We start from the raw sequence: 15015 nt of genomic DNA on the forward strand, positions 1-15015 counted from the left end.
ATGTACAGTCTTACCAAATTGATCGCTGTTTTTTATATTCTTTGAAAGAACGGGAATAGATAGTATTGAAAAAAATTTTGATTATCTGAGTTGTAGATACTTGAGATCTGTGGAATATCAAAGGCGTTTCTTAGAATGTCATCGTAACACTTTTCAGCAGTGTAAAAATTTTCTTGGGTCCTTTCAGAGAAACTGATTATCATTAACAGCAATTGCCACAAAGTCCCGTTATTGCCCTAAAGTCCAAAAGTCACATTTCCTGTCTATGACGTCACAAAGATGAAAAATACCAAGCGGTCCTACCTACCAAGTTCCTCTATACTGTATACGGGATAATTCCACGAGACCAACACCAACAAATCATATGGCCCACGAGCTTGACATTGAAAAAAGGTCCACGAGTCATACAGCCCATGGGCTCGACCCTACGCAAAAAATAGGCCTACTAGCTCGTCACTAGGCAAACAAGATCCATAAGCTTGACTCATAGGCTGTATGAGACTCGTGGATGTCGGACTCCAGTGTACTCCAGTATACACCAACTGAACCAAATGACTTTAGAAGTATGATTATGACAACTATTATATACATAATTGGTTATGAGGATGAATAAAGTCAGTAGTGATGATATGAAGTTCATAGAATCAATTTCCTGTACTGTACATTAGTTTGTTGTTTGTTTGTTTTTTTGAGATTGTGTGATGGAGGCAATTACGAGCCCACGGTATTGAAGTCCGAACTAACCAGCATCATGGAAGAAAAAGGTCATGCAACGCTACTTGTCTTCAAATCTTCCGCCGTTCCGGGTCATCTCAAGAGACCGACGCCTAGGACTCATACGGCCCAACGACATTGATAGAAAACGGTCATACAGCCCATCAGTTATACACGTCATGATTCCGACACTAGGCAAAAAAAAACAAACAAACAAACAAACAAAAACAAAAAACAAAAAAAAACAAACAAACAAACAAACAAAAAAAAAACAAAAAAAAAAACAAACAAAAAACACACAACAATAGCAACAACAACAACAACAACCTATGAGTCCAACACTTGGCAAGTTACAAGACTCACGAGACCGATTTTACGTCAAGGGGCTTTTAAGGAGTCGGTCTCGTGAGCCATGTTTGCCTAATGTTAGACTCGTTGGCCTTATTTGCCTAGTGCCGGCTTCCTGGACCTTAATGACTAGTGGAGGGCTATATGACTCGTGGGTGTCGAACTCGTGAGGTGCACCCGTTTCTCCGCTCCCGTTCGTGCATTTTAGGGTACATTCAGTAAACTTTTTTAACAGTATTCAACGCATTGATGAAAGCGATGTCATTAGTTTAAGAATAAACTCTACCAATGTTGAGAGTTTCAGGTCAATTTGTTTTGCAGGCCGCATTTTCTCTTTTTCTGTGGATACAGTCGTAATTCAGAGAAGGGTTGAGTGTGTAAAGGAAGCTTCTTCACCACTTTTAGCATAAAAATGCGTAAATAACAATTTAATTGACTAACTTAAATGACTATAATGGAAATGCTTCTTTAAATCATGTCATCAGAGTTTCTGTCACTCTCTATCTCTTTATCTATCTCCATTCTATATCTATTTATCAGTCTATCTACTCATCTATCTATCTATCTATCTATCTATCTATCTACTCATCTATCTATCTACTCATCAATCAATCAATCTATCTATCTATCTATCCATCTATTCATCTATCTATCTACCTACTCATCTATCTATCTATCTATCTATCTATCTATCCATCTACTCATCAATCTATCTATCTATCTATCTATCTATCTATCCATCTACTCATCTATCTATCTATCCATCTACTCATCTATCTATCTATCTATCTATCTATCTATCTATCTATCTACTCATCTATCTATCTATCTATCCATCTGTCTATCCATCTATCTATCCGTCTACAATGCATTTATCTATCCAGCTATCTATTTCTCGAACCACATATTGGAATTTACTGAGAAGGTTGTCAGTGGACAAAACCCTCACTAAAGAAGCAATGTAGTGCAAATCGAAAATGTTTCCTCATGAAAATTTAATGCTCATTGATTTGCTGTTGTTTGGTGCGTGTATCCCACTGCATAAACAGGAAAGCTATGCGTGTACGAAAGGAGCTCGTTATCATGTTTAATTGTTCTTTCTTTCTTTCCATTCCTCCGCTCCCTCCCTCTCTCTCTCTCTTTCTCCCTCTTTCTCTCTCTTTTCCCCGTGCGTCTACCGAAGTACGAACAACAAAGTGCTTGGATTCACTACACACACACACACACACACACACACACACACACACACACACACGCACACACACACACACCCCGACTCACGCAAAGACACACACACACTCATTGGCAGATCCAGGAATTGCGTTCTTTTTATTTCTTTTGTTTAAAAAAAACAAATAAAGGGGTGGGGGCAGTGCGCTCCGCCTGGATCCGCCACTGCACACACAAACACACACACACACACACACACACACACACACACACACACACACACACACACACACACACTTAAAGTAGAAAATAAACACAGCTCGAAATCAATGTGAAATGGAGCACGACATGATAGGTCTATACAGATATCATTATCTTACAATACTGTATGAGCCAATTACGCCTGAATTGAAACCAAAGAGGAATAGAAACGAAAAAAAAGTTTAAACACTTTTGAACGTAATACTATGATAAGAGAGGGACACTGATATGACCGAGAGTTTACAGATCCCATGTGTTTCATTTGCCATATCTATGGATCGATAGAGGGATGGGTAGGCTTCCCTGAGCAGTTCTGACATCTAAGATATCCTGTTTTAACCAAACTATTATCATTATGTACTTTTACCAAGAAATTCCCATGAGCTACTACATCTCATTCTGTTATAATCATTAAGGCAAAGGGCTCTAGAGTCGCTTCCTTTCCAATTACATCAAATCTAAGTTATTGTAATTTTTTTTTATTTATCTTTTAGAGAGACGAAAATGTGTACTAGCAGTCAGTTGCCTGGGCACTATGGTTTAGTGGATGAGACTCCGAGTTCGAGTCTGCCAAGTGCGTACGTCCTTGGACAAGATGTTTTTACCCATGCATGCACGATATTATGTGGCAGAATCTTGGTTTGGATTTGCTTTTATTCAAGTAATCTGAAGACTGAATGTTTTCTATATTAGAAATATTATTACGAAATAGATGGCTCGTATTTAGATATTCACTTGGCCACATAAGTGACGTTAAGGGCATAACGAATCAAGTCAATGGATATTCATTACATAGACCCTTTAAGAGGGACTCGACTGGCAAGTGACTGGTGTTTAGGCCTTCACCGCGTGCATTCGCTCCTTACAAGTTGTTACCGCATTTTTTATAACAATGGGTATTTTGAAGGCGACTGCAGCGTATTGTCTACATTTCCATTCAACAATTCAGAGCTGAATTCAAGACGAGAATGTGAATGAAAGGGGAAAACCCCTAACGTGGCAGGAGGGTGTGGTCTGCTACTGTGCATAAAACCCTGCTCTCTATTCACTACAATGTCGAAAGAGTAAAATCAAACTCAAAGTTTCATAGTTATATAGCTTTATTGGAGTCAGATAAAAGATATGAGAAAATGATGCAATCTTGCAGTTTCACTAGTTTCATTGAAAGAAATTCAGTCACAGTTTCAGGGACATGACGCTATGATGTCAGAATTCTCCCATTGCATTGTTCGTGGTGAATATTTCGTCTTTCGGTCAGTAGGCCCGATCATCTTGTTATATACATTCATCTTCCTCCTATCTTCCCTGTGAAGTAAGAACTGCTCAGCTTTACATTGATTTAAATCTAGAAAATGGTCTTCTTAATAATAGTTCAAAAGAAGAAAACTCAAGCCCTGATATAGTGTCATCGTTGATTGAAGTAGTGTATTTGCATTGGTGCTTGTGAGTTCATATAATCGCTGTTTTATGTTAACATGTACATGTTTTAAATGAAACTGAAATGTTTGAATGACACCGTTTTGTTTATTCCATTTACTTAATTCTTATATTTCACTCTGGGTACCCTTATACTTATAATTCACACCATAGATTCTTGTCATTTTTTAGGTAGGCCATTATTCTATCATGGTATTCCACATTATTATATACATCGAGACTTGGGTGATATAGCACATGTAACAAATCCCGTTGGAATTCCATTTTCTTTGCTCATTTTTTTCCACTAAGTATAAATCATATTCATTTCTGGTCAGTTTCCTTCTGTTTGCATTTGTTACATACTCCAAAGCTGCATCACTTCGGTGATCCCTCGCATTTATCCCCAAGCTGAATAATTATCCTTCGGGTTTACGTCAGGTTAAGATGTGTCACACACATACACACTGCTATAGCTTCTGACCATTCGAGCATTGAGAATTAAGGGTTTCTGCACTATAGGGCTTTCTATAGCTCAGTCGGTAGAGTACCGGGCTAGCAATCCGGAGGTCTCGGTTTCGAATCCCGATGGAATCCCATTTTCTTAGCTCATTTTTCCACTGATAGATATTATGGGTTATTAGAGTTAGACTTTGAAGAAGATATCCCCATCAAGATTAGGGCGATTGATTATCATTATTTTGTCCAATTATTATCACCTCCTGGTTGATATCTCTTCTTGATATAATATCTCTTCTTGTTTTCTGAGCTACATAAAAAAAAACAAAAGCAGTCTTTGACCTTGATTGACCTGCCTTGTGAACAACAAACTTCTAAAGAACAGACAAGTCCCCAAACAATGTTGGATCAACAAATATGTCATCCTCTTTCTATAAGATCCTACCCATAATACGTAAAGTTCGGTGTTTCATTTCCCCTTTTGTCTTTTTTTATAATCATTATTTTGGTTTCTCCCCCCTTCTACGTCCCTATTCTATTATGCTTATTTCATTCTTGACGCCAAAGAAAGGTCGCCTGTATGTGTACATCATGGATCCTGCTGAATTATAACTCTGATGACATTCTACCTATATAGCGATAATCTATATCTTATGTACTTTGACCTTTATCTAAACGTAGTCTTCTTGGACATTGAAGCGAATAAAAACTTAAAAACGCAATTCATTGCCGTTAATAATTGCCTACGCAAAAGCCTAGACCCCCGTCTTATAGATACGTTCTCATCATGATTTCAGCGAGAATTACATATGCCTAATCAAACTAACTTACTAAGCATTTAAAGTTTATAAGAAACTCAAATTTGCCGTTGATACAGACGAATTTGGGAAGAGGTTTATGTCCTCCGGGTTTTTTTTTTTTTTTTGTCAGCAGAACAGTGTAAACAACCCACGGAAGTGCAAACACACTGCTAATTCATACGAAATCTATACAGACTCCGCCATATTTTGTGTGTGTATGTTTTCACGTTCATATGAAGAGGAGAATCTAGGCTTGAAACAGCAGTAATAGCAACAACAACAACAACAACAGAAAACAAAGACGTGAAAGTTGATCAGAACAGGCATGGTAAAAACGTGGGAAAATGCCTTGAGGATTAACTTCCGCGTGTGTCATTAACGATAAAGTCAACGTCCATGTATTTTGTAACGCTTCAAGCGCTTAGGCAGCAATGAAACGGCATAATAACAAGCATATCGCAATGGTCTCTTTTCTATACATGTATAGGCAGGTTTATAAATATCTTTGCCTGCTGCACTCCGTATGGACATACAATGGAACCAATGTTAGTCTCAACTAAAGCAAGTATGTAAAGTGAACTGTGCCACAGGGAACCGTACCATGACCAAAGACACAGTTAACAGTGGCTCAGCGCAGGGATTTGTTATTCTCCTCTTCTGCCAAACTGTCTGCAGCATTCGCTGAGATAATATATGGCTGTTCTGGCACGCTTCGCTCATACGAGCGATGTTTTGTAATGGCTCATTGAACATTGACGAAAAGAAGAGAGATTAGCATGTTTTGTGTAGAATTCAATTACCACATTTCATTTGTTGAATCCAACTTGTAGTATCCCGAGATTTTATTTTTGTCCAACAAGGTGCTCTAATCATGTTCTTCACTCAGTACCTTACCTGCAATTGAGAGCGAATTCGCGTTTACCCATTTCCTATGATGAGTTATTTAAAGGGGATGGCGAGTAACTGATCAGTGGGAATCAGTTGGAATGCTGGGGGATTATTGTTCCAATCCTTATGGGATTCATTTAAGAATACATTATTATATCTATTGTTGTGTGAAAATTATTTGCTTTAGAATGGTCTCATATTCAAGTAACGTGCAATTTGATGTTTCCAGGCCGTTAACGATCGCCCCGTCACTGTACAGGCATGCTAACCTGGAAACATTAAACTGCACATCACTTGAATATGAGACCATATTCCCAGCATTACCACTGATTCCCACTGATCAGTTACTAGCCAAAGTGTCAATGATTGTCCAAATACGTACTCTGAACTTAGTATGCTTATGACAAGCTGCTTTCGGAGCTACATATACTCTCCTTTCTGTCATGTCTGTATTCATTTTTTGTCTGTTTTGACGAGAAATAAAGAGCACGCATGAGGTAAAACAGTTGACATTGATTGCCAGTTTTCAAGAGTAGAAGGCAGGGATCGAACTAAGGTTTGAATTTTTAATAGGTTTTATCAATGCTTCCACAGAATGATATTTGTCGCATACAGCTAATATCATGTTCTTATTCAAACTGAAATTGAGATAATCTAACAAAACAATGATTCTCTTTAAATTTGTATCCACCGAATGCGGTTTTGGGGCCAAGAGAATTATGGCTCAGAGTTTATTAGTATACATTGTTTAAAAGCGTTTGCAATATCTATCTATATCTTCATCGATATATGATGTAGGTCCCTCGAGAGTGATGAATTGGATGAATAAAAAAAAAAATAAGTGAAATATATCACACTTGTTTTAAAGTTAAGATCTGCAGAGTGAACGTATATGTTTAACTGCGATCTAGTCCAGTAGACTTGAGGATGATTGTACTTAACGTCAGTCTTTACGTATTCTATCAAACTCTTCGGACCTCTCAGCCATCAGATATAACTTCGCATTTGATTTGAAAAAGGAAATCATCAGGTAAATTAATGTCATTGGAAATACAAAGTTTTCTTCTCTGACACATTGTCGTACGAAGTCATGGCATACTCGACAGACCTGGAAGACAGCACACATTGTTTGGCTACTCATTTCGGGGGCTGCACAATCGCGCGGAAAAAAGAGGAACTTCGTTTAGAGAAATAGGCTGGTGTTTCATTTCTCTTCTTATGCTCACATACACACACACAACACACACACAACACACACACACACACACGCACAAACAGACAGACAATAACAAAGCATGTCGCACCTAAAGGCAGGGGTTCGCTACTGAAGAAAACATAAATCGTGAAATGTTCACCGATCGGGATACGCATCATAAAATGCAGTGGGTGTTCAGGTCTACTTCTTCAGCAACGCATCAGGGAATTTCGAGCTCTTTCCAATTTGGCCGCATTGTTATCATGAGCGCCGAGACCAATCGTCAGAATTTCTGCCTCGACTGGAAGACACAATTTGACCACCTTCATTTCTTCATTCCATCGATTAACGACCAGAGGTTTGCAGGGTGTCTCGGGCGTCGTGCATGTTACAATTAGGCGGCTATGGGTTGATGTTAGAACTCTTCCGATTGATGTATTTGTCTGGTAAATCCTTCCGGAGTAAGAGGACTTTTGCCAGGTGGACACCAATATTTCAAGCGATCACTTACACTGATATTACGTAGAGGAACTTATGCACCGAGTGCACGCAACTGGTAAGTTGTACTTACAGTGTGTGATGTCTCTACTTACATGAACAAGAAATAAAGATTAGAACCTCATCTCCATTTTGATACAATGTTATTTTGTTCTAAACGCATGAAATTTGTCACTTTGACACAGTGGGTGCGAATATTGGAGCCCTTCCTTTTCTTTGTTAACCTTACATCTACTTCAATTGATGGACAACATTATAGTCATTGTATGAAGGCTGTTGACGTGGAACTTAATTATCACCTTGATATAGACATGCACATATAGTTTATATACCATTCCGGGATAGTATGAATGCAAAGACAATACAAAAATAACATAAAATCGAAAATTTTCGAAAACCTACGCATATCTTATACAGCCAACTGATAAACCAGCAGAACGTATGGCAGACACTAATTTAGCCCAACTTTGGTGTTTAAAACATGGTGTGTTTATCATTAATGATCTTGAACTGTTGAAAGTTCATTTTTAGGCACTATGACTTGACGTAATCATACATCAAGTTGAGTGGCACATCAGTATAGTACGGTATGCATCAGTACGTTAACCTCATAAATGTCATCATTTGATAATTGTATATAAACTGGACAGCAAAAGAAAGTACCCACTTCTGTCAAACGCTGCACACAAAAATGTACCCCCTAGAAATAAACAATGTTTTTACATAGATGTCCTACAATGCCCCTTACTAATCACATGCACATAAGCAAGTGAATATCTTTATGACAAAGAAGAACTTGACATGACTTGATATTGCAGCATACCTATATGTACAAAAATTGTTTATTTCTAGGGAGTGAATTTTTGTGTGCGGCCTTTGACAAAAGTGGGTACTTTCTTTTGCTATCCAGTATATGTTCGGCTGGTCTAACATAAAAGGCGTACCATGTGCCGTGGGTGATACAGGTTTCAAGGCACCGGTAAACGAGCAGGATACCATTATGATTAAAAAGAAATACGTTCCTGCACCTGTGCAAATATTCCGTAAAATGAGCTTTAATTCCTCTCGACACGAAGATATCCTTAAGTAATATGACATATTTGTGTTTTCTGTCTGTTTGCTAATTTGGTTTTCATCATGTTCATACGGGAGACTTTTACCGTCAATATTCATCAACCGCTACCATAGTGGCTCTTTAAAAGTTCTCTGAAATACAAATGCATGTTGATTTGTGTTGATTTATGATACCCTCAACATTACTTTCGCGGTGAAACGAATATCTAGAAACATTACATATATTTTTAACTAACTTTTCTTCTATATGTCTTCACATTACTTGGATGTGCTCATAAAAATCCTTCCAAACCAATATTCCTGTTGTGACCTCATCTGTCAATCATTACTAAGTACTGATATGTTTAACAAAAGACATTATAGAACGCACCTTCCCCTCGACTCAACATAACTTGCATGTTCCCTAGCCATGTCTTTCGTTATTACATTAATATCACAGAAACATGCAAGTTATGCTGATAAACGTGCAAGATATATGCATTTGTATTTCAGAGAACCTTTATTTCTATTCTCAATCATTATTTTATTTTACTATAGCCCGCTAATTCCTAAGCATTCAAAGAGGGATGAATCAGTTAGTCGAAATCATTATTTTGTCAGAAGGATCACGTAATTGATATAATTCCTAAGCATTCAAAGAGGGATGAATCAGTTAGTTGAAATCATTATTTTGTTAGAAGGATCACGTAATTGATATATTTTTGATTTATCTCGTGTTTTTTTTTTTTAATTTGTACAAGGGCACACATAAAACTAAAGTGTTATTGAACTAGACTGTAGTGTAAAAACAACAACTAATGGTCTTTCTTCTTTTTTTTTTTGGGGGTTCAGTTCCAGATGATTATGCTCTCTCACAAAAATGTAAAATTACAAACATAACATCCTGCGACGTATGAACATTTGAAGGGGATGGCATTTCGGTTAACCATGATTATGTGAACGTGATTATACAATTGTTGGGAAGCTTAAAATCTTACAATGTTTGACAAGTTTGCAAGGTGTAGAGACTCCCTGTCACGTGACCCGTGAGAGAAATAATGCACTTTTCGACAGACACACAAGAGGAAGATTTGTTAGATTTACTTTATTTTAGATTTGCCTGTAATTGTATTTCCTGTATACTTCAAAATGATTAAGGTTTGAATAATGACGATCACGATGTATACTTATCATGTTTTGAGTGATCCAAGTATTTGTACAAGAATATCTAGTGGACCATTCTTTTTTCATACCTACTCTTTTGTTATTCTTCAAAGCATGCATAGGTGTTCTAGTTATGCTAATAATGTTGTCTTAATACTATGCGAATCACATTTTCGTTTCGTATTTCTTTTTCCTTGATTGTAATTAATCAAACAATGTCGTTGTTTTACTCATGCTTTATATTATATCATATTTTGCTTCACTCCTTGCTGGATGTAAAAATAAAAGCTGAATTGAATTGAATTGAATTAATTTCCCCCTCCAAAAAAAAGAAAAAGAAAATAATGAAATAGAGGCCCAACATTCTCACTGGACGCGACGGGGTGAAATTAATTTGAGTTAGTGGCTCTCTGACTTCAAAGTAATTGTATTATGATACAAAGAAATACGAACTTCATATCTTAGAGAATTGTCTGATCCCCTATAAAAAATAAACAAAAAATATTCCGCTTTAGATTGGTCTATGCGTCTGCTAACGGGTGCTGTTCGTTATTCCGAAGGTTCGCTGTTCCGAAGGTTCGTTATTCCGAAGGGTCGTTAATCCGAAACACGCAAATTCCCTATACCTAGAGGTTCGTTAATCCGAAAATGAAAAAGGGTTCGTTAATCCGAAAATTTGTGGCGTTATTCCGAAGGTTCGTTACTCCGAAGACTGGTTAATTCGAAAATGAAATTCGGAACAATGAACCTTCGGAATAACGAATCTTAGGAATAAACAGCCTTCGGAATAACGAACTTTCGGAATAACGAGCTGTAACCTCTGCTAACAGTGTTGACATAGCTTTCCAAAATAATGTTTATCATGTGCTTTCAGCCCTTTGAAGCTTCAACATGTCAATAATGTACCATTGTCCTTTGGTGTTTGTATAAGGCAAAAAAAAAAAAGAAGATTATACAGTATTCTGGCATTTGCTGTAGTAATGAAGGCCATATTATGTTTCTGTTTTAAAAAAATGTGGTATATAATGTGGGTGTGTTGCTGAAGTGTAACTAACATTGTAATCGATGTCATCATTATTATCATTGATATCATTGTTGTTAAGATTATCCAAAGTGCTGTGTTTATGTATAGATTCCATTCCCACGAACTCCTCACCAACATCTTGAACATGTTTCGTTTTAATTCGGCTATTCATAGTTATTCAACCAGAACCTCGACAAACGTGCACCTAGAAAATCCAAAAACTGCCCTTGCCCACCGAGCCATACGACATGCTGGTCCTGACATCTGGAATTCTTTTTCTCATGAAATACGACGGTGCCAATCAAAGCATACTTTCAGAAGACAAGTGAAGAATACCCTTTTTTGCAGTTACGTTTAAGCAATACCATTTTTGCAATTATGTTTAAGCAATACCAGATCGTCATTCCACATTATATACCAGCCAGGTTCTGTCCCATTTCTTTTATGTGTTCTCTATTAAGAGAGGGCAATGGAACAACGAGCACTTTCACAGTGTATAAAGACAGCATGTTTGTGTATGAGTGTGTCAGTGCATTTATCCTATCCCTGGTACTGCAACACCAATTTGGTTTAACTGCCATAAATTTGATTAAACTGCCCTATGTAAGACAATAAAAAGTATGCACAGGAATCTTGGTCCAGTACGACGACCCTTGCCCAATGACTTTAAGCCAACCAAGTTTCTCTAAGTTCATTAACCGTATTAAGTTGTTTACTGCTAGCACCTTTGGTTTGGTAATAGCTCACAATAATTTCAGTACTACACACAAAGCTATTTGCTGTTAAATTCCATTCTTTTGTACCTCTCCAGAGCTGAGATTGATTTCTTTACACCAATGTCACTGCTACCGTTATTATTACTTCACTATTATAGCCCCTTGCTCAATCACTCTGGGTTTAATGAGACTCGCCGATTTTTCACTTGGCAATTCTCTTATATTATTATGGTTGCTTATTCAAGTGTTACTACGAGCGAAAAATGATTCTCAAGTGATAACCTGCCTGTTATTCTGAAACTTTCACGCACTCACATACAACTTAGTTTCACTTCTTTTATTTACCCCTCAAATTGTTAGTAATGAAACAGTTTTTTTTTTTTTTTTTTTTACCATGCTGCTCTACTGTGATCACTCCTCTGATCGAAGAGTAATGTGACAGCTCCTAAACTTGATTAATCATTATGTTATTTTATTTTTGTACATTCATGGTCCCTGTCTGAGAGTACTTAAAGCTCTGGCTCATATTTGGTTATCATTGGTTCACATAAAGTTCAAAAGTAAATTTGTAACAATTGTTTGAAGTTGTGTACATATGATTTTACAGGCATACGTGTTATGTGTTCATTGTCTTTAATATAGACACGGTTGATATAGGTACATCTGTTTGTATGTATTGTGATTCTCTTCGCAATCACTTTATGATTCCTTTTCTTGTAAATATATAAAAAGTAATTATTTAGATACTATTTGCTGTATAAATTATAATTACCCATTTTGGTACCCCTGGCAGACTGCCAAATAATGTAGTAGTCTTTTTCCCCCACTTATTCTTCCCGCATATTGCAGACATTGTATATTTTTTCTAGTTTTGTATACGGTGACTCTATTTTCAAGCAAATAACTTAGATGCCTCACTCTTTATCACATACATTCAAGATGAATGCACACGCACGCACGCTCAGCGCACATGCACACACAGACACCTGCACTTGCACTCAAACCTCTTCCCACGACCCTTCACTTTAAATTCATACCCCGACACCGAAAATGATCCCTCATGGTATGATCTTTGATGATCAAAGTTTGAATGACTCCGAAAGCGGTTATTACACAAATGCCGAGTAATGCACTGATAAAACAAAATAAATTTCAATTATTTTTTGATTTGTTTAGTCTACTTCACATCAATGCCAGAAGTTTGAATAAGAATTTTCAATTTAGTATAATTAGTATATCAGAAACTTGGCTTAATACAATTCACCAATATTCAATTATAGAGCATTATCGAATGCATCGTTCCGATCGTTACTTGGGTAAGGGAGGTTGGGTTGCTTTCTACATTAAAAAAATAACATTGATATGAAAGTCAGGCATGATTTATATATCGAGGGTACTGAAGACATTTTTGTTGAAATTTTGAATAGTAAAGCAAAAAATATAATAAAAGATAATATATATAGGTCCCCAAGAAATAATATTGATTGTTTTTTCGAAAGTTTTGATCAAATTTTGAGTATTATTTCTCAGGAAAAGAAAGACAGTTTTATTATGGGAGATTTTAACATCGATCTTTTAAATAATACTGATAATCATACAATGCAGTTGTTAAGCTTATTGGCAGCTTATTCATTTCAACCACATATCAGCAACCCACAAGAATTTCTAGTACATCAAAAACTCTTATATTTCACTTAAATTCGAATATACACACATATCCAACTCGTCGTTCGACAGACTTTCACCTTGTGAACCCCAAAACTGTTTTAGCTCAGAAGTCAATTAGACATGTGGTACGGTCGCGATGTTTGGAACAACCTACCTGATCAACTAAAGCAGTGTACTTCACTTTTTTCCTTTAAGGCTCATTTTAAAAGTATTTATTATTGAAATATGTTTCCAGTTAGTTGTCTTTGATCAATGTATTTTTTTCTTTTTTTTTCTTAAGTCTCAGTCAGCCATGACCTATGCAAAATGTTTCTTAATTTTTCCCATTCTCTCCCGTTCTTCTCTTTGATAATGACTTTACAGGGGTATTTATTTGTATATTGCATACCTTCAGTAAAGCACATACCTTACCCCAAAAATAGGCATGCTAAAGCATTCATTCTCTATTGCAATGTCACCTGCACACATCTATTGTCTACTTAGTACTATACCAGTAGTCAATTGTGCTGCGTGCTGTTTTTTTTTTCTTTAAAGCGCCAAGTCACTGTTTTTCTTCTCCGTTGTTTTTTTTTTTTCCTTTCGCAAAATGTTTTTCGTGTATTAAGATTAAGAGTTTTATGAGTACATATATAATTGGTGTATTATATTCGTATAAATATAGATAGGGCCTCATCCTAGTCAAGCTCTGCTTATGATGACGGTCCCATGTATTGATTTCTCCTTTGTTCATAGATACAGTATGCCTTAATATGTTATTTTGATTCATATGTCACTACAGACTGATGTTGTTACGGAAATGATATTTCTTGTATTGATTTGTATGTTAAACTCTCTCTCTCTCTCTTTGCATACTCTGTATCACTCTGTCTTCATTTGCAATTATATTTGGAGAAAGAAAATGTAAAAATAAACCAAACCAAACCAAACCAAACCAAACCAAACCAAACCATTTGCATGGTTCTTGCCTGCACCCTCAGGTTCACATCATTATTTTGTCGGAGATACGTACAGTCATCACGTACATGTACATTATAGCAGCGAGTCTTTTTATGTCACCAGAATCAGCAATCTTGTACACCTTTAACCACCATGAATAGAGTACCCCTCTTCTTATTTTTCCATTCTATCTTTCTTTATTTCTTTCTCATTTCATTGAATGTGCATAATACTTTTTTTTTTGAATGATGTTTATGTACACAATCATGCGCAAGTTATCGCTACTGGACGTCCCAGTCAAGCTTTTCATAGCTTTATGACGATCCACACAAATGTGTAATAACATATTTCATGTACAAACTATGTGCATATTCGTGAATAATGTATGTATATATGCATTTTGTGAATAAATCAAATCAAATCAAATCAAAAATCGTTCTGGTAATTACTATTTGACTATATATCGATTCTAACTGGATTGCAATCTAAAACAAGATGGATACGGGTGACAGCTTTTCAAAAATTTAGAGTATCATAAGAAACGAGTTAAATCATCTGTTGACGTTGCTTTCAAATATTTGTGAATACAATCATTATTTTAACAGATAATCACCAACATGAGAGGCCAGGGACTACTGAAGATTCTGTGTCTAGGATTGCTGTACTTGCTCGGAGTTTTTGTCGGAGTTCACAGTAGTAAGTTGA

General features: G+C 36.5%; 1 protein-coding gene across 1 annotated transcript in view; it reads left to right on the forward strand.

Moving 5' to 3' along the window:
• Positions 1–14927: 14927 nt before the first annotated feature.
• LOC140237065 (uncharacterized) overlaps positions 14928–15015 on the forward strand; it is a 65021-nt gene continuing 64933 nt past the window's right edge. Inside the window, exon 1 of the mRNA XM_072317004.1 lies at positions 14928–15006. Within this exon, the coding sequence (XP_072173105.1) occupies positions 14928–15006 (79 nt within the window). The remainder of the gene's footprint in view (positions 15007–15015) is intronic.

The sequence above is a fragment of the Diadema setosum genome, chromosome 13, assembly GCF_964275005.1.
Source record: "Diadema setosum chromosome 13, eeDiaSeto1, whole genome shotgun sequence".
Lineage (NCBI taxonomy): Eukaryota > Metazoa > Echinodermata > Echinoidea > Diadematoida > Diadematidae > Diadema > Diadema setosum.